Source organism: Bos grunniens, chromosome 2 (genome assembly GCF_055505025.1).
Source record: "Bos grunniens cultivar Pamir isolate PY7600 chromosome 2, Bosgru_T2T1.0, whole genome shotgun sequence".
NCBI classification, from domain to species: domain Eukaryota; kingdom Metazoa; phylum Chordata; class Mammalia; order Artiodactyla; family Bovidae; genus Bos; species Bos grunniens.
The window spans coordinates 51924836-51952492 of NC_141166.1; the positions used below are offsets into that span (position 1 = coordinate 51924836).

The window sequence follows — 27657 nt, forward strand, 5'->3', positions numbered from 1 at the left end:
TTTCCAATCACCCAGGAGACAACTCTATACATGGATATCACCAGATGGTCAATACCAAAATGAGATATTTATGTTCTTTGCAGCTGAAGTTGGAGAAGCTCTATGCAGTCAGCAAAAACAAGACCTGGAGCTGACTATGCCTCTGATCTTAAGCTCCTTATTGCAAAATTCAGGCTTAAATTGCAGAAAGTAGGGAAAACCACTAGGCTACTCAGGTATGACCTAGATCAAATCCCTTATTATACAGTGGAGGTGACAAACAGATTCAAGGGATTAGATTCAGTAAATAAAGTGCCCAGAAAACCACGGATGCGTGTGTGTGACATTGTACGGGTGGCAGTGACCAAAACCATCTCGAAGAAAAAGAAATGCAGTAAGACAAAGTGGTTGTCTAAGCAGACTTTACAAATAGCTGAGGAAAGAAGAAGAACAAAAGGCAAGGGAGAAAGGTAAAAATACACCCAACTGAATGCAGAGATCCAGAGAATATCAAAGAGAGACATGAAGGCCTTCTTAAATGAACAATGCAAATAAATAAAGGAAAACCGCAGAATGGGAAGGACTAGTGATCTCTTCAAGAAGATTGAAGTACCAAGGGGACATTTCATGCAAAGATGGGCACAATAAAGGACAGAAACAGCAAGCACCTAACAGAGGCGGAAGAGATGAAGAAGAGGTTACAAGAATACACAAATGAACTATACAAGAAAGGTCCTAATGACCCAGATAACCATGATAGTGTGGGCACTCACCTAAAGCTGGATGTCCTGGAGTGTGAAGTCAAATGGGCCTTAGGAAACATTACTGCAAACAAAGCTATTGGAGATGATGGAATTCCAGTTGAGCTATTTCAAATCCTGAAAGATGATGTTGTTAAAATCCTGCACTCAGTATGTGAACAAATTTGGAAAATTCAGCAGTGGCCACAGGACTGGAAAAGTTTTCATTCCAGTCCCAAAGAAGGGCATGCCAAAGAATGTATGAAGTAGCATACAATTGCACTCATTTCACATGCTAGCAAGGTTCTGCTCAAAATCCTTCAAGCTAGGCTTCAGCAATGCATGAACCAGATGTACAACCTGGGTTTCAAAAAGACGGAGGAACCAGAGTTCAACTTGCCAACATTCATTGGATCATGGAGAAAGCAAGGGAGTTCTAGAAAAACATCTATTTCTGCTTCACTGACTATGCTAAAGCCTTTGACTATGTGGATCACAAGAAACTGTGGAAAATTCTTAAATAGATGGGAATACCAGACCACCTTACCCATCTCCTAGGAAACCTGTATGCAGGTAAAGAAGCAACAGTTAAAACTGGACATAGAAAAATGGACTGGTTCAAAATCGGGGAAGGAGTATGACACAGCTATATATTGTCACCCTGCTTATTTAACTTATATTCAGAGTACATAATTCAAAATACCGAGCTGGATGACTCACAAGCTGGAACTCAGATTTCTGGGAGAAATATGAACATCCTCAAATATGCATATAATACCATTCTTATGGCAGGACGTGAAGAAAAACTGAAGAACCTTTTGATGAAAGAGGGTAAAAGAGGAGAGAGGAAAAAGCTGGGTTGAAACTCAGCACTCAAAAAACTACGATCATGGCATCTAGTCCCATCAGTTCATTTCAGTCGCTCAGTTGTGTCCGACTCTTTGCGGCCCCATGAACTGCTGCATGCCAGGCCTCCCATCACCAACTCCTGAAGTTTACTCAAACTCATGTCCACTGAGGCAGTGATGCCATCTCCAACTGTCTCATCCTTTGTCATCCCCTTCTCTTCCTGCCTTCAGTCTTTCCCAGCATCAGGGTCTTTTCAACTGAGTAAGTTCTTCACATCAGTTGCCAAAATATTGGAGTTTCAGCTTCAGCATCAGTCCTTCCAATGAATATTCAGGACTGATTTCCTTTAGGATGGACTGGTTGGATCTCCTTGCAGTCCAAGGGACTCTCAAGAGTCTTCTCCAACACCATAGTTCACAAGCATCAATTCTTCGGGTCTCAGCTTTCTTCATAGTCCAACTCTCACATCCATACATGACTACTGGAAAAACCATAGCTTTGACTAGATGGACCCTTGTTGGCAAAGTAATGTCTCTGCTTTCTAATATGCTGTCTAGGTTGGTCATAACTTTTCTTCCAAGGAGCAAGCGTCTTTTAATTTCTTGGCTGCAGTCATCATTGGCAGTGATTTTGGAGCCCAAAAAAATAAAGTCTGCCACTGTTTCCACTGTTTCCCCATCTATTTGCCATCAAGTGATGGGACCGGGTGCCATGATCTTAGTTTTCTGAATGCTGAGCTTTAAGCCAACTTTTTCACTGTCCTCTTTTACTTTCATCAAGAGGCTCTTTAGTTCTTCTTCACTTTCTGCCAGAAGGGTGGTGTCATCTGCATATCTGAGGTTATTGATATTTCTCCTGGCAATCTTGATTCCAGCTTGTGCTTCATCCAGTCCAGCATTTCTCAGGATGTACTCTGCATATAAGTTAAATAAGCAGAATGACAATAAATAGCCTTGACATCCTCCTTTCCCGATTTGAAAACAGTCTGTTGTTCCATGTCTGGTTCTAACTGTTGCTTCTTGACCTGCATACAGATTTCTCAGGAGACAGATCAGGTGGTCTGGCATTCCCATCTCTTGAAGAATTTTCCACAGTTTGTTGTGATCCACACAGTCAAAGGCTTTGGCATAGTCAATAAAGCAGAGCTAGATGTTTTTCTGCAGCTTCCTTGCTTTTTCAATGATCCAGTGGATGTTGGCGATTTGATATCTGGTTCCTCTGCCTTTTCTAATTCCATCTTGAACATCTGGAAGTTCACCGTTTATGTACTGTTGAAGCCCACCTTGGAGAATTTTGAGCGTGACTTTGCTAGCATGTGAGATAAGTGCAATTGTATGGTAGTTTGAGCATTCTTTATCATTGACTTTCTTTGGGATTGAAATGAAACCTGACCTTTTCCAGTCCTGTGGCCGCTGCTGTGTTTTCCAAATTTGCTGACATATTGAGTGCAGCACTTTAACAGCATCATCATTTAGGATTTGAAATAACTCAACTGAAATTCCATCACCTCCACTAGCTTTGTTCGTAGTGATGCTTCCTAAAGCCCGGTTGACTTTGCATTCCAGGGTGTCTGGCTGTAGGTGAGTGATCACACCATCGTGATTATCTGGGTCGTGAAGACAATCCTATCCCTAGTCCCATCACTTCATGTCAAATAGATGGGGGTAAAGTGGAAGCAGTGATGGATTTTATTGTCTTGATCACCAAAATGACTGTAGACTGTGACTGTAGCCATTAAATTAAAAGATGCTTGCTCCTTGGAAGGAAAGTTATAACTGACATACTAAAAAGCAGGGATGTCAATTTGCTGACAAAAGTCTGTATAGTTAAAGCTATGGTTTTTCCTGTCATCATGTGAAAGTTGGACCATTAAGAGGACTGAGCACCAAAAAATTAATGCTTTTGAATTGTGTTGGTAGAGAAGACTCCTGAGTTTCCTCTGGACTGCAAAATCAAACCAGTCAATCCTAAAGGAGATCAACATTTAGTATTCATTGGAAGGACTGTTGCTGAAGCTGAAGCTCCAATACTTTGGCCACCTGATGCTGACAGCTGAAAAGACCTTGATGCTGGAAAGACTGAATGCAAAAGGAGAATTGTGTGGCAGAGGATGAGATGGTTATATAGCATCACTGATTCAGTGGACATGAATTTGAGCAAACTCCAGAAGATAGTGGAGGAAGGGGAGCCTGGCGTGCTGCAGTGCATGGGTTTGCAAAGAGTAGGACACAACTTAGCAACTGCAACAACAACAAAGCTGAAGCGTACTCTCAGTTCAGTTCAGTCGTTTAGTCATGTCCAACTCTTTGTGACCCCATGGATTGCAGCACACCAGGCTTCCCTGTCCATCACCAACTCCTGGAGCTTACCCAAACTCATGTCCATCGAGTTGGTGATGCCATCCAACCATCTCATCCTCTGGCATCCCCTTCTCCTCCAGCCTTCAATCTTTCTCAGCATCAGGGTCTTTTCAAATGAGTTAGTTCTTCAGGTAGCCAAAGTATTGGAGTTTCAGTTTCAGCATCATTCCTTCCAATGAATAGTCAGGACTGATTTCCTTTAGGATGGACTGGTTTGATCTTGCAGTACAAGGGACTCTCAAGCGTTTTCTCCAACACCACAGTTCAAAAGCATCAATTCTTCGGCATGCAGCAGCAGCAGCAGCTTTCTTTATAGTCCAACTCTCACATCCATACATGACTACTGATTGATTACTCTAAGGAAATCAATATTTGAAATGGACTTTTGAAACAGACAACTGTACTGCAGCACATGTAAGATAAATTCTAATAGATGTCTGTCACCATGTCTGTTTTCATTTTTTTCCCATTGGTGTAGTACTTCTGAAATTTAAATTATCAGTAGATTCACTTTTTGTTCACTGCAGAAAATGTTATTCACGAAAATTGACATTTTTAATAGTGAAAGTTAGGAGGCTGATCTTGAAAACACGCATCCATGGATGCATGATTATCATGTATGATGGTAGCTCATGTGTTAGCTCATTTCTGGCCCAAGGCCATTGTAGTATCCATTTCTGATCTAGCATGTTCCTTTTCCTCCCCATATGAAGTTACTTACCATGACTACCTTTTTAGTTTGGTTCTCTGGCAAATCTCAGAAGCTATAAATAGTTCAAATTTGACCAGTAGATATATTTTCACTGGAACCCTCAGGGTTTTAAAAAATCTAAGTATACCACAGCCTGTGATAAACTCCTCAACCCCTTATCTTTCTTTTGAATATATTTTAGTTGGCTACCTGTGCTTAAGGGTTCTAGGGGAGGGGTGCAGGTGGGTTGCAGGAACAAAAATGAATCCTTCTTTTACAGATAAGGAACAGCTTCCCAAACCTCCATGGCCCAGAAAACTTAGTATACCCATACCACAGTTTTCTTATTTTAGAATAATTGCTCTAAGCTTTCAAGTGATCAATATTTTTGTGAACATGACACACACATATTGATTTTGACCGCAGAGGGGATGTTAATTAACCCACCATTTGAGAATGACCAGATGAGAACTAAAAATCCCAAGACATTTTCCTGAAAAGCAGAAATAAGCTTTGGGGCATAACCAGATGCTTTTTCTTTATATACAACTTTTTCCAACATCCACCACAGTACACATAGAGGCTGGCTATCTAAAATCTGTTTTATTTCCTACCATGTGATCAAGTATTTGCAGATGATATACAGAAATGTCTAAAAAGTATAGAAGATGAAAGCCAATTTCTGATGGTAATTCTAAATAATTCATCTGGTGTAGCATATTGACAGTGGATGACTGTCTATGGAGAGCATTTAAGCTCTGTAGAATATCTTTCTGCAAATATTCTGCTCTTGATTATCTGTGAATAAATAGGGACACAAATAATTGAACTCTACAGATAAAGAATATCATTCCTTTGTCTTTGAGTCTGAAGCAAGCCCAACAATAAGGATAAGAAAATATTCAAATTGTATTTTTTCTCAAAATTACCAAATAAAACCAAGTGAAAACATGTAGCATTATTAAATTGACAGTAAAATATAAGCACTGTATTAATAATGATTCCATAGTAGGACTTGCCAGAGATGGGATCCATGAGGCTAATGAGATTACAGCAGCTTCTCTGAAGTGCCTATCTAGTTCTTTGCTCAATCTTTCCCTTCTCCCATGGGCTTTTAGATCAAAGATCTTACTATCTTCCAAAAATAAGGTCCTCTTGGTTGAGTTTTTCAATCTTTTCTGACGTGTTAGACTGCTTCCCTCTGCTGCCAGTTATGAGACATTAAACAGTCCTGGTCTGTTTTCATCACATGTTATCTAGGCCGCAAGTTTTTTTTTTGGCCATTGGTGAACTTCTTCCAGGGAGCACTCCTTAGAGAATATGATGCTATGGGCAACCCCAGGCCAAGTCTGTCCTTCTGAGAAAGACTTTGTGTTTCAGGAATGTGGACTTGAGTAGGATGACCCTGGTGATCCTTTAAAAAATGTGAAGTTACTCTACCGGGTCTCTTCCCCAGCTGATTCAGGTCATTCAGAGGTCTTTGAGGGGCTTCCTAGGCGGCTCAGTGGTCAAGAACCCACCTATCAATGCAGTAGACATACCCGGGGGGCTTCCTGGGTAGCTCAAATGGTGAAGAATTTACCTGAAATGCAGGAGATTTGGGTTTGATCCCTGGGCTGGGAAAATCCTCTGGAGGAGGGCATGGCAACCCACTCCAGAATTCTTGCCTGGAGAATCCCATGGAAATAGGAATCCAGCAGGCCACAGTCCATAGGATTGCAAAGCATCAGATGCCACTGAAGCAACTTAGCACACCCACACAAGGTCTTTGAGGGTTCAGAGCCTGTCCACAGAATTCTTTTTCTGAATCAGTGGTCAGGACTTCCCTACACTGTTCATAACTGTATAAAGTTACCTGCTGCTGCTGCTGCTAAGTCGCTTCAGTCGTGTCCGACTCTGTGCGACCCCATAGACGACAGCCCACCAGGCTCCCCCATCCCTGGGATTCTCCAGGCAAGAACACTGGAGTGGGTTGCCATTTCCTTCTCCAATGCATGAAAGTGAAAAGTGAAAGTGAAGTCGCTCAGTCGTGTCCGACTCTTGGCAACCCCATGGACTGCAGCCCACCAGGCTCCTCCATCCATGGGATTTTCCAGGCAAGAGTACTGGAGTGGGGTGCCATTGCCTTCTCCAATAAAGTTACCTAGAAACTGTCTATTCTCCAGAAGCTTTGAAGAACACTTAGCTCTCAAGCCAACCTTATCCTAACTGATATTCTCAGAAAGGCATTGGGGATCCTGTGAAGCCAGCTTTATTTCCTGACATTTTTGCATCCTGTAGCTTGACCATTTTAAAAAGTGTTAGTCTCTTCACTAACCAGATGTTAGCCAGAAATTTTAGCAGCTCATATTGTGTGAAGTAACAAGTGGTGAATCTAAGATGAGTTATGGGACTTTTAACAAATATTTAAGTTACTTAACAGACTACTGAAAAAATAAACTCACAGTTATTTAATGTAATAGCAATCAAATTTTAGAAATATTGCTGGTCTCTCTTTTTCATCTAACATTCATTTGTAGAATATATATGGCATTTTACATATGGTACAGCTGAATGTGTGCTCTGAAGTTTCATCCCCAATTAAACTTAAGTCTCTACATTTCATGTATTTATGTAGAAGATTCACTTTTATCTCATGAAAGGACATATTGGTTTTCTTTTTAAATACAGTATTTACTAAGGATTTCTCTTAAGACATTGTGTGAAGTGCTGTTGCCAAGCTACATAGAAAAAGGTGGTGAAGATGCACACATTAGAATCAAAATGGTACTAATTCTAATCAAAATTAGAATCAAGTGTTCTTTGGAAGGAATGATGCTAAAGCTGAAACTCCAGTACTTTGGCCACCTCATGCGAAGAGTTGACTCATTGGAAAAGACTCTGATGCTGGGAGGGATTAGAGGCAGGAGGAAAAGGGGACAACAGAGGATGAGATGGCTGGATGGCATCACCGACTCGATGGACGTGAGTTTGAGTGAATTCCTGGAGTTGGTGATGGACAAGGAGGCCTGGTGTGCTGCAATTCATGGGGTCGCAAAGAGTCGGACACGACTGAGCGACTGAACTGAACTGAACTGAAGGTGGTGATACAAGTTTGGCTTCATTCTGCAGCCTGTTAGAGGACCCCTTGCTGGAGTTAGTCATAACCTACTTGCCCTCACTTATCTAAGCAATCATAGAGTGATTAATTTTGTTATTGTTTTGCTGAATAGTTTCTGTTTAGAGTTTCCTGTGTAATTATTTAAGAATGAATTGCCATTGATCTACTTGTTCTAATCAGAACATATGAATCTCTTATCTTCTGTCCCTTTCCTCTCCCTCTCTCTTTCCTTCCCTTCTTCCTCCTCTCTTTCTTTCTTTACAGACCTTAGGGCAGTTGGACTAAAGAAAGGGATGTTCTTCAATCCTGACCCTTATCTTAAGATGTCCATTCAGCCAGGGAAGAAGAGCAGTTTCCCCACCTGTGCCCACCATGGGCAGGAGAGGAGGTCTACTATCATCAGTAACACCACTAATCCAATTTGGCATCGAGAGGTAAGATGATAGTCAGAGACCTCCTGCTTGACAAGAAGTTGGCCAACTCCATCTCTCTCCACTGGTCTCTATATCGTTCAGCTGCTCGTGGGTGTGGGTAATATGGCTGAGGTGTCTGGAAATTCTGTTAGGAAAAGTGTACAATGAAAATGAGATATTCCCTTCTAACCAGGGATGGGTCTAGGGTTAAGCAAATGAGGGACTTCCCTCAGATGTGTTATTTATAGGGTTCCAAAGACTCAATGATCAAAATTAATATTTCAATGCAATATCTTTTAAAGAAATAAAAATCAAGGCAAATATTAATGATGGGCAAAGTATCAACATTTTGTAAGGAGAGTAACAGTGCCTTGCAGAGCCATATGGGAGCCTGAGGCAGAAGGAAAAGTCGGTAACATTGATCCCATTTTTATTTAAAATTTTTATATTTTGTTCTAGCACATACTCAATATAAATTAATGGAATTTCTCTCCCTACAGGCTTTGGCAAATGTTTTTTTGATTTCTAGGTTTTGGTTAATTACACGAGGCAGTTGAGGAATTGTCATCCTGAGGGAAGGCAGATTGTGTTGATGGTACTTCAGACTTTCTCATAGCTGCAATATGCTACCAGTCATTGCAGTGTGCCATATTAGTGAAATCAAGCCCAGGGTTTTCCCATTGGAAATATTTTTTTGTCACAGACTGAACAGAGATGTTGGTTCTCTTCTAGCGAGCAGAGCATGAGTTCTACCATCTCTCAGGGAATCAAGACACAGTTCACATACTAGTTTCAATGAGTGTTTCTGAAACTGAAAGTGCAAGTCGCTCAGTCATGTCTGACTCTTTGTGACCCCATGGACGATACAGTCCATGGAATTCTCCAGGTCAGAATACTAGAGTGGGTAGCCTTTCCCTTCTCCAGGGGATCTTCCCAACCCAGGGATCAAACCCAGGTCTCCTGAATTGCAGGCGGATTCTTTTACCAGCTGAGCCATAAGGAAAGCCCACAAATACTGGGGTGGGTAGCCTATCCCTTCTCCAGACCCAGGAATTGAACCGGGGTCTCTTGCATTGCAGGCAGATTCTTTACCAACTGAGCTAAGACAAACGTATATTGGCATGGGAGTTGCACAGTTAATTAAATCACTCCCTAAATGTTTAATGACAATAATATGTTCTAACAATGCTGAACAGTATTTCATTGGAGAGAGAGTTTCAACAGTTCCAAAACCAACTGGAGAAAAACTGTGGCTGTTTGAGGCTTGCCAGCATAGCAAGATGTTTCTCTTGGGCAGTTTTCATGGTTATGTTAGTGGCTAAATATTGTCAATTTTTTTATTCCTGGTTTGAAATACTGTCTCCAAATAGTGAATAACTCTTAAAGGAATACCACTTAATTTAACACATTAGAAGCTTAGATGATTGCATGATGATCACTTAGAAGGCAAAGAGTAGAGATAGTAACGATACTAGCAATAACTTTATTTTTCTAACATTTAATATTTACAGAGTTCTTAGCCATGTTACCAGTGCAGGCATGATAAAGGGTATGTAAGGGATGATATTCTCACCTCTCTTTTTGTGATTAATAAACAAAAGCTTAAAATGTTCATGTAACTAGCTATTCAGGGGCAGAAGTAGTGCTTAAACTCTGCTGTCTTATTCTAAGCAAGTGCTTTTTCCATTAAGCAGATTGCTAAACTTCATGGCCCTTTGGGGAAATTAAATTGTTATGACTATGTAAACTTAGTGACCCCTGAGTGTAAAGTTGGCTGGCACTAGTCAGACGTCATTGTTGTTGCCTAGATACTACCAGGGACAGAGACAAATGGTTCAGGTTAGATTTCTGGCTCCATCATTCACTTTTTCTGAGATGCTCATCATAAAAAGGAACACTTTATCTTTGTAATATATATGAAAGTGTTTGTAAATGAGTAAAGCAGGTTATTTTTCTTTTATATCCTTATTAATATCATATCCTGTTTTTTCCAATGGCATTCTGAAAACAACAAAGCTTATCTTAACCTCATACTTTTATTTTTCTATCCCAGGAGAAATGTCTCTGTGTGCCTTTTAAATTAAGTAACTTCTATTTGAACATTGTTTTATTTTGCTGTAAACCAGGGAAATCATAATATTCATTAGGTGCTTCTATTTTAACCACTAAGTGAAGGACGAAGATGTGCAACTTCAAAATACCATGGGATCAGGAATTAAGTTTGCTGTTAATCAGAGTATTGGTTAATTCTAAGCCACCATATAACAGGATATTAAATATTAAAGAGTTAAAATACAATAAATGTGGTGAGCACTAAAATTGTATTGTGCATAATTTAATATTTGATAGCATCTCCTCAAACTATTCAACCCGGAAGAGTTGGATGATTGAAGGTGCTTCCTTTGTCATCTAGATCCTAACTGCTGCTTTTTAATCTTTATGACTGTTCATGATTCTGAGTGAATAAAAGATTGACAATTGTTGCAGATTTTTCTGGCAATGTAGACTCTCTATGTCATTAGAATTTAAGAGATGCTAATTTTTCTTATAGTAATGTATATTAATAAAATGATATATATAATTTTGTATTTCTTTTTTGACTTGTGTTATGTTTTGTTTTCAGAAATACTCCTTTTTTGCACTCCTTACTGATGTCTTAGAGATTGAAATTAAAGACAAGTTTGCTAAGAGCCGGCCTATCATTAAGCGTTTCCTGGGGAAGCTCACCATTCCAGTCCAGAGGCTACTGGAGCGGCAAGCCATTGGGTAATCAGGGATCCTGTTGCAAGTAGTTTCCGCTGAAGCAACTGAAATGATACTTTGAAGTCCTAGGGCTTTTCTCACTGATAAGAAGTGGTGATATACTTCTTTTAAAAATGAAAGTGCTGGCATATGCCTTAAAATGTGCAGGACAAAAAGAACTTTATTTTCATGTATCTTTTTTGAGTTATCTATCTTTCCTAAGATGTACCTACTATTAGCATTTCAGTGTGAAATGTCACAGTGCTCAGTTGATTTTTGAGTATATTGAAATCTTGCTATAACAGCCTCTCCCTAGAACAGGATGCCAGTATCAGATTGACACCTCCCAATCCTGATTAACCTTATCCAGAGATTTTTGTTATGCCTAAGATACCAAAACCACCTTATTTTAGGGCCATTTAAAACAGAGCCTAGACTCTGAGATGGTGTGGAGCTCTAAGACATGTACTTAGAGCTCTAAGACATTCATTTAGGCAACTAGAAATTACTCATTGAGAGAATTTTAAAATGTGGTTTGACATCTGTCTCCTTTCTGTTAGCTTTTTGTAAGCTGTGAATCAAGTAGTTGAGAAATCATAACATGCCTCCATCCTTATTATAAATGGTGTGTATATTTTCACACGGTAAGTATCAGCAAACTCAATAACACAGCTGCTCTGAGGTAGCACTAGGGGGCATCCTTTTCATTTTAGGAGAACATTATGAATGTATGATAACAGTGGTGGTAGTCAGCAGTATCAGTGATAAACAGTAGCTGTGGTAGTAGTAGCAGCAATAGTAAACAAAAGTAAACAAAAAAAGATGGTATGGCCCTAGTCTATGTCAGGAGTTAAGTAAATTACACTCATCTGCTTCTATAATCTCGACAACTCTGCGAGGTGAACAGTGTTGTTATACCTCTTTCAGAGATGAGGAATCTGAGGCTAGCAAGCCAGTGGTGGAGCTGGGATTTGAGCAGATCAGTCTGTTCCAGAATCTCGACTTCTCTGCCACACTTTAAGGCTGGCAGTGATGGCATATTCATCCAGCTAACTGAGAGGTTGATCATTTGTAGGCACTTTGCAGCTAATTAACTGTCCTCTTAGTGTTTTGACAAGTCACGATTTTTTCAGACATTAGTTTCCTTGTTTGAAAAATAAAGTCTTTAGACCAGGTGATCTCAAAGACCCCTTCGACATCTGAAATTAAGAGATTCTAATGGAATCTACAGAGAAGGCAATGGCACCCTACTCCAGTACTCTTGCCTGGAAAATCCCATGGATGGAGGAGCCTGGTAGGCTGCAGTCCATGGGGTCGCTAAGAGTCGGACACGACTGAGTGACTTCACTTTCACTTTTCACTTTCATGCATTGGAGAAGGAAATGGCAACCCACTCCAGTGTTCTTGCCTGGAGAATCCCAGGGATGGGGGAGTCTGGTGGGCTGCTGTCTATGAGGTCGCACAGAGTCGGACACGACTGAAGCGACTTAGCAGCAGCATCAATGGAATCTAATTCTCTGTCCATTAGAGGCAATGGTTGAGCTAGACCACATAAACTAGAAATATTATGCTGAAATTCTAGCAGCCTCATTTAATTTGATAAAACAGGGAAATTGCAATTATTTTTAAGGATAGCAAATATTGCTCCTAGTGGAGGTAATACTCTTTTGTTGTTGTTGTTCAGTCGTTAAGTCATGTCCAACTCTTTGCTACACCATGGACTGCAGCATGCCAGGCTCTTCTGTCCTCCACTATCTTCTGGAGTTTGCTCAAATTCATGTCCATTGAGTCAGTGATACTGTCTAACCATCTCATCCTCTGTTGCCCCTTATACCTTTGCCTTCAGTCTTTCCCAGCATCAGGGTCTTTTCCAATGAGTTGGCTTTTAGCATCAGGTGGCCAAAGTATTGGAGCTTCAGCTTTGGGAAGTTTCTAAAAATTATTTTTAGGATTAATGGAAAATGAAAAATTATAATTGGTGAGAATTAACTATTGGAAGTATAATATGCTTATAATTTAATTTACATACGTATAATCATATAATTTATATATATATTAGAAGTATTCATTTATGTATACCCATAAGAATGATCAAGGAAAAATAAAGCCTTAATAGTGCTTTAATCTCCTGTTAACTTGCTGACTTTCATTCAGTCTTTTAAAGAATGGACACATAATACTGCCTGGCATGGATTCTGTGTGTACTGGAAGGAAGTCCAGCATGAATTTGTGATATGCCAGAATTATGAAGTATTTCCACACAAGTATATTAAAAGCATTGCCTGATACTTAGGGATTTGCTTTATTAAATAAATATGATACTACATATTAGTATATCTGCTCTTAGCATCTAAATATATTTTTAATCTGATTATTACTTTCTATCAAGTAATTGATACATCTTGAAAAATAATGAGTTTTCTTTACTTATGTTTTTTGTAGACTGCAGTTCTCTGAAGTAATTGAAGTTTCATATGGTAAAATTTTATAGGATGAGCTGAAACTCCTTACTGATTACCTATTTCAAGAGTATTGGTTTGAATGTGACATTTTTTTCAGAAAGTGGCTTGCATTCTGTCCAAAGAGCACATCACTTTCCCATGCTTTGTCATTTGCTCTGATTACACTAGTGAGAAAATGTCTCAGTCAGGCAGTGGGAGTTCTTTGGCACTTAGTCTTTATAATTATATACCATAATAATATATAATATAGGGTACACAATTATCTATCACAGGAAAGAGGCAGGATGAGTCAGATGAAACTGAGAAAGAATAGGTGAATCCCCTGGCAGTCACTCAGCAAGGATGAAACCCCCTTGACTTGGAATTTCTGAATAGGGAGTCTTTCCTGTTCTTAGGGATTGTAGAGTTGAGTATCTTGTCAGTTTGGGTGAAAAACAGCACTAATACCTATTAAAAATCTTTTTTTCAAAGTAAAGAGTCTCATTTGTTAAATTTATTCAACAAATATGTGGATGTGTATACATATAGTATCTACTAAATGTTAAACACTGTTTTGGGTATTAGAATATGATAATGAGCAAAAGAATGGATCCCATTCTTAGAATCCCTGCTAATCATTTACTTCCTAGCTAAAATCCATCACTTTTTTAAGCCTTCATCATCAGCACCAACACTTTACTTTTATTGTTCAAAGAGGAGGAGAGGAGAGTCAATTTGATTTTAGCAAAGAAGGGAAAATTTTATCATTCCAAGACCGAATGTCCAAAGAGATGGATGAGGACCACCTTGTTGAGAGCAGGTTCAGGTGGTTTGCTGCTGGGTTCATGGATTAGTGGACAGAGGGGCAGCATCTCTGCATGTCAGGCACTGTCTAAATGCTGGAAAGGAAAAAGCAGTCAGGGAAAAAGACATCACTTCTGTTATGCAGGTTGCAGTCATTGTAGAATTATTAGAACATTCTAATGTAATAGCAGTTAACATACTTGTATCATCTAATAGTTAATGCCAAAACATCCCTTTACAGGAAAAAATCTTCTTAAAATACCAGCTTAAGTACACAAAACATTGTGATGTCAAATGCATTGGGATGAGCCATGAGTAAATATCATTAAAATCCATGCTACTTAAAGCAGCCAAGGATTATGGAAAGTGCTCATAAAATGAGATATGATCTGGGGCCTACAGAGCAGGGGCTTCTATGTCATAAATATCTGTGTTCTAATCCTGGTTCTGTCACTTTAATTGTTGTCTGGCCTTGGGCAAGTTACCTATCCTTCCTGGGCCTTAACTTCCTCTTCTAGAAAACAGGGCCACCACCGGGCTCATAGGGAGGATCGAAGGCAATGATGCATGCAAAGCCCTTATTAGGGTGTTAGCACTCAGATGGGGGAAACAAAGCATTTTAAGAGCATCAATCAAATATTTATTACAAAATTTATAGGGAAGAAAAAGTAAAAAGTAAAAGAAACAATCTTATTGTTTTAGGACATTCTTTGTATTAAGCCAAAAAATTCATAAGAGCTGAACTGGGATTTTACATTAGCATGTGTTCTTTTAAACAGGTAACATCTATTTAAAATTATGCCGAGGAGGTAGAGAACAAGGGAAATAGTCGTGTAGATTAGTAATCAATAGGGACTAGAGGCTCTGAACTCTACATTGGTTCAAGTATTAGGTGGAGGCCTTGTGTTTTCCACCCAAAGTTGCCATTAGAGGGCAGTGTGAGAGCAGAGATGGTGTGATTTGGTCCTATCCCTCTGATTATTTTCCTTAATTAAGAATGCATCAGATTCAGAATGAAAGTTGCTTGCATACAAGGAAATGATGTAATTGTATTTGACTTTGATAAATAAACACAGAGTTTAAATATATCAACTATTTCATCCTCAAGGAAGCCAATAGCCTGAGCCTGGAGCTAAGATGGAGCAGAAGCTAGGCAGGTCCAGTGGTGTGGGCCCCTCCAGTCTACCTGCCAGTATGGCAACAAGACCCCACCAGGTGGTGCAGCCAGCTTCTCCAACCATCCCATCAATATCGCTCACAAGTTGCCCAGAGAATCGGTGATAGTCACTCCCACCAAGCTAGGGCCAAGAGCGAGCCCCTTACTGTACAAATGAGAAAGGGGAGGTGCTGCAGCCCTCTGCCCCTCACACAGCCAGAGCAGCTATCAGAGCCTGGCCTGTTCTCACACAGCTCTCTCCTAACTCCCCACTCCTGTTCTTCAGAATGTAGCAGCTCTGTGCCCTCCATGTGATGACCCTTACGTCTGTCTGTCTTTTCTTTTGTCCACACCACATGGCATATCTTAGTTCCCCAACCAGGGGTCAAACCCCTGCTGAGCTTTCAGTGGAAGCTCGGAGTTGTAACCACTGGACTACCAGGGAATTCCCTGTGCCTGTCTTTTTAGAGGGGCTTCCTTGGTAAGAAATTGGCCTGCAATGTGGGAGACCTGGTTCAATCCCTGGGTCTGGAGGACCCCCCCTGGAGAAGTGAATAGCTACCCACTCCAGTAGTCTTGCCTCATGCTAAATGCTAAGGAACCAGGCCGTCTATTCATTTACACTTGAGTCAGGAAACACTCAAAATTTTAGGCCTTTTCCAGCTCCTTGATGGCTTTTAAAATGTCCTGTTCCTGATCACTATTAGCAGTGATCAGGAGAACAAATCAGTGCCCTTTAAAAAATCATAGCAACATTGTATTGCATTTTGTATTGTATTGCATTTACTAATAATTTTCCTTGTGACAAGGTTCCCTTTTATCCTTGGGTTTATAAGTGTTCATTTATACAAGTGAATAATATTACGTTGACTCTAACTTGCCTTTTCACTTTCTCATGAGTATGAAAGTTTTAAGAGAAATACGTGGGGTTTAGGGGGTGGCCTGTAGGAAGAAGATGAAGCCTGACAGCAGAGTAGTAGGATCAAAGAACCATTTCTATTCTTGCAGTGACCAGATGCTCAGCTACAACCTTGGCAGAAGGCTCCCAGCTGACCATGTGAGTGGGTACCTCCAGTTCAGAGTGGAGGTCACATCTTCTGTGCATGAAGGTGAGATATCTGTGTAAATACATCACTGTAGGTAGAACTTGTTAAATCTTACTCTGTTGCCAGTTTACATTTGAATCTTAATCTGTTGTCAGTTTTGGGCTTCCTTGGTGGCTCAGAGGTTAAAGCGTCTGCCTGCAATGCAGGAGACCTGGGTTCGATCCCTGGGTCAGGAAGATCCCCCTGGAGAAGGAAATGGCAACCCACTCCAGTATTCTTGCCTGGAGAATCCCATGGATAGAGGAGCCTGGTGGGCTACAGTCCACGGGGTCGCAAAGAGTCGGACATGACTGAGCTACTTCACTTTCACTTTCACTTTTCACTTTCTGTTGTCAATTTACATTTGAATAGAATTGTTTGTGTCCTGTTCTGAACATAAAATAGCTATCGAATGATTACCTGCTGAAGTTTTCCAAATAGATATGAAAGCCTGTTTATTAAAAAAAAAAAAAATCTCACTTAGGTTTTTATCTGTGTTTGGAAACTGGGATGTGGAATTTTCAGCAGCAGTGAACATGTAAAACCTCATGTGTTACGCTGACCAGCAATATATGTACCTGTTTAGTAGTAAGTAGTGAATCTTAGCAAGTTGGTGATAACTGTAAAACAGTCCCCAGCCTTTCTGGCACCAGGGACTGGTCTCATGGAAGACAGTTTTTCCACAGACCAGGGATATGGGGGATGGCTTTGTGATAATTCAATTGCATTCCATTTATTATGCCGCAACTGACAGGAAGCGGAGCTCAGGCATAATGTGAGTGATGTGGAGAGGCTGTAAGTGCAGATGAGGCTTCACTCACTTGCCTGCCACTCACCTTCTGCTGTGTGGATTTTTCCAGTGTGTGCCCCTGGGGTTGGGGACCCTTGCTGTGAAGAGCCCTCAGTGGGATGACTGAATTCTTTGAACTGATTGGTGGCAAAGGATTAGGATATTAAAAGTTAATATGTAATAATGCCTTTGTTTTTATAAATGCTGTTTCATCCTTCAGATGCCTCTCCAGAAGCTGTTGGCACAATACTTGGAGTCAGTTCTGTGAACGGAGACCTAGGAAGCCCTTCTGATGAGGAGGACATGCCAGGGGGCCATCACGACAGCCCAGTTTGTTCCAATGGACCAGTTTCTGAGGAAAGTGCTGATGGGACACCCAAGCATTCTCTCAGGACTAGTTCTACTCTGGAAATAGACACAGAAGAATTAACTTCTACTTCTTCAAGGACCTCACCTCCCAGAGGACGTCAGGATTCACTCAATGATTATTTAGATGCTATTGAACACAATGGCCATTCTAGGTCAGGTGCAGCTACTTGCTCGGAGAGGTCCGTGGGAGCCTCTCCAAAGCTAAGGAGTAGTTTTCCCACTGACACAAGACTCAATGCAATGCTTCATATTGACTCAGATGAGGAAGACCACGAGTTCCAGCAAGACCTGGGCTATCCATCCTCCTTGGAGGAGGAAGGAGGGTTGATCATGTTTAGCAGGGCATCAAGAACTGATGATGGGAGCCTGGCATCTCAGACAAAGCCAGAAGACAACCCAGTGGAGACTGAGGAAGCCTCCATTAATGAAGCTGCTTCCTTTGAGGATAAGCCAGGAAATCTTCCAGAGCTTGCAGAGACCTCTTTACCCACAGGCCTGATCCCAGATGAAAGCGAGAATGGCCCAGAATCTCAACCAAGTGTGGACCAGGGCAGCACTGAATTGTGTGGCTCTCAGGAGGTGGATCAGCCCACAAGTGGAGCTGACACGGGCACTTCTGACACGTCCGGGGGGAGCCGAAGAGCTGTCAGTGAGACAGAGTCCCTTGATCAGGGGTCTGAGCCTTCCCAGGTGTCCTCAGAAACAGAGCCCAGCGACCCTGCCAGGACAGAGAGTGTGAGCGAGGCCAGCACCAGGCCTGAGGGAGAGAGTGACCTGGAAGGGGCCGACAGCTCCTGCAATGAGAGTGTTACCACGCAGCTCTCCTCGGTGGAGACACGGTGCTCATCTCTTGAGAGCGCACGGTTTCCTGAAACTCCAGCCTTTTCTTCTCAGGAGGAGGAAGATGGAGCCTGTGCAGCAGAGCCCGCCAGCAGTGGCCCTGCTGAAGGGTCCCAGGATTCCATATGCACTCCTGGTTCCTTACCTGTGGTGCAGGTGCCCAGTGGAGAGGAGGAAGGGCCAGGGTCAGAATCAACCACTGTACCTGACCAGGAGGAGGTGGGGGAGGTCTGGCAGCGGAGGGGGAGCCTGGAGGGAGCTGCTGCTGCTGCTGAGAGCCAGCCCCAAGAAGAGGGTGCTGCTCGGGATACCACAGGGGCTTGTGAAGGGGCCACCGCCCAGGAGGAAGGCGCGATTGGAGGTAGGATGTAGAAGACAATGTGGCCTGTGTCTCAGGGATACCTGCTCAGAGGGTTGTCCCTCAATGTAAATTATGCTGCAGGTCAAATATTAGCTGAATTCTTCACCTTTGGGTTCAACAGCTTTTTTTTTTTTTTTTTTTTAATGGCTCTTCTACTGCTGAAATAAGAGGGCTGTCAAATAATGGACTTCAAGGCTCTGTATCAATGTGGGCACCTGCTTTCCCTAGGAAAGTGGCCTGTTGGGTGGGGGAGCCTGTGGTCCATACAGCCCTGGAGGCCTGGAGTGCCTAAGGGCAGATAAACAGGAGCAAACTGCACATGTGCATGCTGTGCACCGTGGCATTCATGTGCCCAGGGCTCGGTCCTCTCATCTGGGCAGTGTGAAGAAGCTTTTAATAAGGAATTTCCAGGTGTGTAGATACAAAGCCAGACAGGCTGGCAGCATCTACCAGTATTATCTGTGAGGTTTTCTGGAACATCTTAAGTCGCTCCTTATTGCACGAAGCTTCAAAACAGAAGGTTCGTGTGTGCTTTGCGTCAAAAGTCATTTTTTGCCTTCTGCAGTATAAGAAATGTCTACTAAGTTAGGTGATGTGTTCTGACACTTGGAAATATGCTGTTTGAGTGTCTGAGGATGCAAGCTTACATGTAAAATTTGCTTTCTGTCTCAGTGAATGTGGATTGGTAGAATGATTCCTTCAAACTGTTCTGTTATAGATGCATCAAAAAGTCCGAGGATAATTTCATATGCCTAAATAGCATAGACTCAGAAATAGAAATGATTTTCTTATTCCGTAATTTATTTGCTACCTAAAGTATCTCTTTTTTTCTTCCTCCATATTTTCTTTCTCCATTCATTGTCTTGAGGTCACTGTGTGACCATAAAGCTTTGGTGCATGACTAGGACCGAGGCCAGCGTGGGAACAGGCAGAGGAGGGGAGGGATGGGAGATGTGGTTGGCCCCAGGATTTATGTAAAGTTTTTTTTGTTTTGTTTTACAAGGGCTGTTTTGACACTGAAGGGGAAAACAATACCTAGGTAACTGTTTACCTTTAATCCTAGGTTGTCAATCCAACGGCCACCAGCCACTGCGATCGCTGCCTTCAGTTCGCCAGGATGTTAGCCGGTACCAGAGGGTGGACGAGGCTCTCCCACCAAGTGAGGAACTGCTAACTAAAGGGCTTACCTTGACCAAAGGGTTCAAGGGTGATAGGACCCACGGGACTTAAAGGATAGATGCCCAGGACCCCAGAAGAAGGGAGCTGGCAGCTGCCACTGGACCGAGCAGATACAGTCTGGAAAGTGCTTAGCTGTCGTCTCCCGGCTGGCACTGTTCCACCAGATGAAAGGGCAGCTGGGGAGAGTAAATAAAGGGAAAGAAATCCAGGTGTTATGGACAACTGGGTATACAATAGAAAAACTTTAAATTTGCCTAATGATGGCATGAATTTTCAATTATTACACAAATATTCAATTATTGTGTAATTAATTATTACACAAATATTTCAATTATTACACATATAGAGATTGTAACAAATAGGTAGAATCTATTAGAAAAGCTTTAGCTCCATGTATTATACTGTTTTTTATTTATTTGTAACATTTTAAGTTATTAAGTACAAGGTCCTGTTTTTTCTCTTAGGGATATCCAGAGAAGTGTTATTAATTTCAGAAGTTACTATTTTTTGGGGAGTATGATGATTATCTGGGGATTTGAAAGATATTTCATTTCCTTCACTTTCAAGAAACACATAGCACTTAAAGGAGACATGGGTGAGGACTAGGGATGCTAGGAAAGTTATGCAGCCTAAATTCAGAGAGCTGAGTGATGCCCATGGCCAATCATCGGCTGGATGTAATTTAAACTCTATTTAAGTTTCTATAATCCCTTAAAGCAATATTATTCTGTGAGAGCAAAGCATTTTGGTAAACAATGATATTAATAATAGTAAATACTGCATTTAAGAACATACTGGAAAATACATCTTTCTGCCTTATTGCTTTTCGTTCTGATTCACCTCTCTGTTCACTTTCTTATATATGATCATGGCAAGAAGCTGATCCTTTTGGCCCTCTGTGTTTTAAAAATGGTAGGACATAAGAGGGGAGAGAGAGTATGCATTTAAAAGGCTAAAATGCTGAGTGGTTAGTTTGGGCGAATTCTGACAAAAGAGCTGAAAGGTGCTATGAGCAATTTGTAGAAATATTAAATTAATCATTTGGAAATACTGTTGTGCACAAATCCTCCCCTTGTTCATATATTTGGGTAACTGAGGGTGATTATTCATAGGAAACATATATTTTAAGCAGCTTTAAAAAGTAAGCCAAGAGATTAATTAGCCATTGGGTCGTCTTAAGCAGGTTGGAGGTGGGAGAGGGAAACTTCCTTATTACTTACCCTTGCAGAAAACATTAGGGGCAGAAAAAGAAAAATATTCCTGGGTGATATATAGATATAATTGGATAAAGTTGAATTAGAAACATCAGGAGAGAATTGTGGGAGAGCTTGCTTACATGCGTATGTGGATTAATAATAAGTAATTGGAGTTTCAGGCACCTGGACATGAGGCATGGCGTTGCGTCAGTGTATGGATAAATGGCGCCCTCCTGGCTGCCTCTGAGGAGATCGGGTGCATTCAGGGCGGTGTGGCTGTAGACTCCTGGCTACATCTGAATTCTGTTGGACTCATAATTTGGTCTCTAAATTGTATTTAAGAGAGACGGGTACTTTCCTGCTGAAATTACATCCGCTCTTTGTGCTGTTTCCATGCATTTGTTTCAATACTGGTATTTGCATTACACAGATGTAATACTAAAATTTTAGGATTTAAAGAAATTAACAGTTGGTTGTTCATTTTAATAACTTAATATATCCAAAATGAGAAATGCACCTTAGTAGTATATCCAATTTAATGAGTAACTGATGAACAGGAGGAAAATTCTTGAGTTGTTCCTTCTTATGTATTATTAACTTGCAAATTTAGGGTTTTAAACTATCATGAATCAGTTATAGATTATGTCTGAGCATACCTGATTACTGTTCAAACTCCGTCCCCACACTGCTTTTGCTCTCTCCTATTCCCAGTCTGTCTCATCTATTGACAGTTTATTTAATCACTTGGTTGCCTGTGTTATTTGTCCTGTCCTGGCCAGTTCTCTGCCTTCCTTTCCTCACTGGGCAGCTCTGCTGCTAGCAGTCTCTGGCCATGCTTCTAACTTAGAGCTATGGCATTCTGCATTCACACATTGTCTCATGGGAGCCTCAGCTAAGGGGGTCCACTTGGAGTGTGCAGTTGGTCAGTCTCTTAAATGACCTGGTAGGATATTTTAAGGTTAGGGTTATACTTTTAACATTACTTATTATAGTACCTGGGGATTTCCCAGGTGGCGCTAGTGGTAAAGAACTTGCCTGCTAATGTAGGAGATGTAAGAGACATATGGGTTCGATCTCTGGGTTGGGAAGATCCCAGAGGAGGACATGTCAACCCACTCCAATATTCTTGCCTGGAGAATCCCCACAGGCAGAGAAACCTGGTGGGTCACAGAGAGTTGGTCATGACTGAAGCAACTTAGAATGCATGCATGCATTGTAATACCTAAAACTTATGTAGTGCTTTACAGTTTACAATGCATCTTAAATGTTTTTAAAAAAAATTCTTTGTAACAATTTTGTGAAGTAGGTCAAGAAAGTCTTATCTGTAACTTATAGATCAATGGGTAGACTTCAACTGACCTGATTCTTTACAGATGGAGAAAGCAAAACCCAGATAAGTAACTTAAGATTTCATACTAATAAAAATTGAGATGGGCTTCCCTGGTGGTTCAGAGTGTAAAAAATCTGCCTGCAATGCAGAAGACCCGGGTTTGATCCCTGGGTCAGGAAGATCCCCTGGAGAAGGGAATAGCAACCCATTCCAATATTCTTGCCTGGAGAATTCTATGGACAGAGGAGCCTGGCGAGCCCCTGTCCATGGGTTGGAAGAGTCAAACGCAACTGAGCAGCTAACACACACAGAAGTTGAGACACAGTCTCAAATATTTTTTTCTCCTCTATGATTTAAGATTATAATGATAAGGACTACTGTATAGGTAGATGAAAGTAAATTCTGAAAGCTTGGTTAGTGGCAAAGTGGTGACATATTTTGGTATTAGGCCCAGGCAACACCTGAAATTAGAGAGTTTGGGTACTGCTCTGAAACTTTATGTTGTGTTTTGAGGGCAGAGCTAGGAAGACTGAAAAGATGCTTAGCTTTCTTTTCTTTCCAGGTTAAAGTTACTTAGCAGAACCTTTCCTGGGAGGCCCCTCACACAGAAGAAAAGCGGTGATGGTGACAGTATTAGCAACCATCTTTTGGTGCAGATGGGTTTGGTCTGTTAAGCATCTGTGTTGGATTCAGAAGCGTTTTTTCCTCTGTGTATGTCATCCCCACACCTGCAGGACGGGGTCCTGAAGCATGATCCCCCCATTCTTGACTCTTTTTTTCTTCTTCCTTATTATTATTGTTGCTATTTTAGCTTATATTTGCCTTAAAAATATGTGTGTACTAACATACAGTGAGGAGACCATCCAATAAAGCTTGCTTCTCTCTGAAGATTTGCAGACTCAATTAAGGGGATACAGAGATGTCCTTGCCATGCTTCTTCAGTCTTAAAGCTGACTGTGTGGTCATCTGTATGTCAGGGTTATAACTTAGTCTCCGAACATCTGTTTGCTCTCATTTTATGTAGCGCAGGTTTCCTGCTGTGTTTGCTTCTTCCAGCCTTCTTCCTCCCATCTCAGGATCAGGGAGTAGATTTGGACTTAGTACAGACTGCCTCGGCTGTAATAATGATCTACTGAGTGGTTCTTAAACTCTTATTTTGCTTTAGGCCATGGACCCTGTGCTGTGACCTTACAGGCTATATAACCCCAACTGGTTGAGAGACATTCCAGTGAGCCATACAAAATAAGAAAGCTCTGGTTCTTAAAAGAACCAGGCATGGCACTCTTGGAGAGCTTTGCAGGGAAGCTGGTTGAGTTGAATATGTACTGAGTGCCTTAAGAATCTGCTGTATCTTTTTCTGAGATGATTGATAGGCTGGCAGCTGGAGGCCATTCAGGGCTGAAGCCCACTCAGTGTTATCAGCATGACGAATCTTGGTCTTTTTAGCATTAAGATGAGTGAGAAAAAAAGAATGGTCAGCTCAGCCCCTTCTGAAAAGCTATTTTATTTTTTTCTTATTGCCTCCAGTATAATTGTGACTTAACCCATGGCTGCACTGGAGACAATAGGAAGCTGTTGAAAAACATTTTTCCCCCAAAAGGGTAGGAATAGGGATGAATAATTCACTGATGAACAGTGGACTCTTATAGAATCTAGATTAGTGTATTACTTATATGGTGGGTTCAAATGGGGTAGCCCTGGAGAGACACAGGGGAATGGTTACCATTTTTTTGTGTGATTGTGCACTTTTGTTATTAGAACATCCTTTGAAATAAAGGTTTAAAAGAAGGCACTGAATGTGAAAAGTACAATTAATCTTATAGAATTTCTACTCTGTTTAAAGTTAGGGGCTCAGTCTCTAGAACCTTAAAGTTATTTTCGAGAAAAAAAATTCATGCTTTTAATCTGAAAAGCTTCTTCCTTAAAAACTGAATATTAAGAGATTTGAGATTTTTAATTTTTTTAAACTTTTTATTCGAACATAACATGCACGCAGAAAAGAGCCCATTCCACCTGCTAAATTCCCACAACCTGAGCCCACTTGGGCCGCCGGCACCACATCACTTGTTCCTTGTGCCCCCTTGCAGTCTCTAACTCGCACTGCCAAAGGGTTGGGGCACCTACTGTCTTGACTCCCAAAAGCATAGACAAGTTTAACTTACTTTTGTACTTTATACAAATGGTATCATAATTCCTTGATTGTTTCAATAAGGAAAAATTTGTAGCATCTATTACAAAGCTTAATTATTTCCTTAAAAGTACCTTTAGTTCATTTTAACTTCGTCATCTCACCATTTTGGTGAGGATACCATGATTATTATCATTTTTATAGTGAGCTTGTAAGTTTACTTCACAACCCTCAGGTGTTTCATTTTCCTAAATCCAGTTATAATGAAGTCAGGCCCCGCTCACGGTCCTCTCACCACTTTGATTCATGTAGACAGTTCGGTACTGGCTTCCCTGAGATGTGACTCATTCTGTCTAGACGTTGATTCTTCCCAGCCTAAAAGCATTCACTGAGATGTGTTCACGTCTTCGTCTGATCACCTGGGTGGTCCAGTGGAGACCAAAGTCTAGTGTGAAAGGAGTGAAGAAGAAGAATGATGAGATGAAGAGGGGCCTTACGGTTGCCCCCTGCTCCGTGCCCATATGGGCTGATTCCAAAAGTTGAAACTGTCTAAGACCTCACCTGCTCTACCTTCCTGCCTCTGAGGTAGACACTGTGACAGTGGCTTGGTGCAGATTTTGACGCTTTCTAATTCTGCAACTTCCCCTTATTGTCCAGCTATTTAAAGGGGGATATTATTAATATATTTGAATTTCAGGGTATCTAAGTATCCCATTGCTCCTGGATTTCAGTTTGGAGTATTTAGACTGAAATTTCGTTTCTTGTGAGCCTGTACTTCATGACCTCTGAGAAGTCCAGCATTAGCTCCGTGGGTTTGTACAGTGAATTAGCTACATTTTAAAGTTTTTATTAATTTGTTTGGGTGTTCCTTAAATTTTAGTGTGCTTAGGAACCACCTGGGAAGGTTATTAAAAATGTAGATAACTGAATGCTGGCTTCAGATAGTCTGATTCTGAAGAGCTAGGATAATTCCTGGGAATCTGCATTTACATCAATCCTCACAGTGATTCTGATACATACTTTCAGAGCCTCATACCTTGAGATACATTTCTCTACATAATAGTTTTCAAACCTTTTTATTGCCATGAAGCTCTTTATGGAAATGAAGTCTTATGTGGAAGACCAAAATACACAAAAGATAATATTGGAGTTGCAGTGACCGAAGTGCAGTTAGTGGATGGTTTTCAGGACCCCAGAGCCTCTGGACAAAAAGTATGAATGGATTTAGAATTTATATTGGAAATTCTGGCCCAGACATAAGATGGTGCTAGGTCCTTACTGAACCTAATGTAGTAAAATGCATGTCATTTGCCGACTCATGTTATTTTAGTATGAAAGGGACCTTAGCAATGCTTACTTCTGTCCTCTAATTTTTCAGGAAAAGAAACTGTGGTCCATAGAGGTGTAGTAATTTGTTGAACATCACGTAGCAAAAGTGTGACAAAGCCATGGCTAGTTACAGGCTTTCTATTTACTAATCTAGTTCAACACATGCGTGTGCACACACAAACACACACAGCATACTGATTATATACCCCAGTTTACATTGTGGCAAGACAAGGAAGTAAATGCTAAGATCCCAGTCTTCTAACCCTGCCTGTCTGATTTTAGTATTAGCTGTGAATGAAACTTATGTCAGACGTGTTCTAATTTGCTTTCTTAACCAAGAACAAACCAGGCCTCATGTGAAAACGTATGTTAAAGCAACATACCCCTGCCTCCTGAAAAGTAATTTTGATATATAATGATAGAGGACTGACCTTTCTATAGGCACCTCTGCTGTCTTTGCCTGGATGGAAGGGTATCGACTACTTGGGTAAGCGTGGATGTCTAGTTCACGAATATGCCAATAGCATAACAGTCTTTCCCAATTCAATGCCAAGAGTCCACTTAAGACCAGTAAAATAGCATTTCTCTTTATGGGGATTTAGGTAAGAACTTCAATGTAAATATACGATATTTGATAGGGAGAGTCATAATGTACATCCAGCATCCCATATTCTAAGAAAGCAAATTTTTTGAAGTTGTTTTCTTTTTTTAAATAAATTTATTTATTTTAATTGGAGGCTAATTACATTACAATATTGTAGTGGTTTTGCCATACATTGACATGAATCCTCCATGGGTGTACATGTGTTCCCCATCCTGAACCCCCCTCCCACCTGCCTCCCCATCCCATCCCTCTGGGTGGTCCCAGTGCACCAGCCTCGAACACCGTGTCTCATGTGTCGAACCTGGACTAGTGATCTGTTTCACATATGATAATATACATGTTTCAATGCCATTCTCCCAAATCATCCCACCCTCGCCCTCTCCCACAGAGTCCTTCTTCCCTTTGTATAGAAATATCTTTACTGAAATACAAATTAAGGTTATTCCTGGCCTTTGTGGAAAGTGAATACAAGATTCATTCTTAAAAAAAAAAAAAAAAAATTCATTCTTTTTTATAGCTATACTTTATTTAAATTATTTGTTCATTTGTTACATGCTGTGTGCAAGGTACAGTGGTGAATATATTTGGAGATCACCCCTTTCCCTCAAAGCCATTCCCCTCCATTTTGCTATCCATATGGGCCTCATACAGGTCATGTTTCATGGGGTAAATTCTTATGTAGTTTATTCAAGGGAAAAGTTCCACCTTTGAAGTTAATTTTTTATTTTCTTTTGTCAGAAAATGGAAAGTATGCAACAGTGTGTTTTCTTTTCTGACTCAAATGCCAGAAAACTTGGAGCCAGATTTTAGTTACAACCTCGTCTTGGGAGCTTGGCAGCATATTTCTCTCTCTCTCTCTGCTTCCTTTAGTTGGTTTCTATTCTGTTTTTATTCCTAATTGACCTATTCTACATTTTTAAAAAATTGGAAGCGAATGTAAACATTCTTGGGGGGAAGGAATGGCCATTTGTTTCCATGTGCGTTTGATTTGACGTACAGCATGTGCTTGAATCATCCTGGCTCTGATGAGAGAGGAATGCAGTGGGAATACTTGTTCTCAGAATCTTGGAGCTGGGAAACTATGTGAAGAGCAGAGCAAAACAATGGAATGGATCAAAGGGTTTGAAAAATGGTTCCTGAACGTGCTTTTATGTCCTTACCCTTTGACCGC

General features: G+C 40.9%; 1 protein-coding gene across 8 annotated transcripts in view; it reads left to right on the forward strand.

Annotated features, from left to right (window-relative positions):
* The window catches only part of HECW2 (HECT, C2 and WW domain containing E3 ubiquitin protein ligase 2), a 433106-nt gene that overhangs the window by 290970 nt on the left and 114479 nt on the right, over positions 1–27657 (forward strand). For all 8 annotated transcript variants that reach the window (XM_086348453.1, XM_086348470.1, XM_086348425.1 and 5 more), the window contains 5 exons: positions 7984–8153; positions 10756–10898; positions 16284–16384; positions 17371–18720; positions 19784–19879. In XM_086348453.1, the coding sequence (XP_086204579.1) occupies positions 7984–8153; positions 10756–10898; positions 16284–16384; positions 17371–18720; positions 19784–19879 (1860 nt within the window). The remainder of the gene's footprint in view (positions 1–7983; positions 8154–10755; positions 10899–16283; positions 16385–17370; positions 18721–19783; positions 19880–27657) is intronic.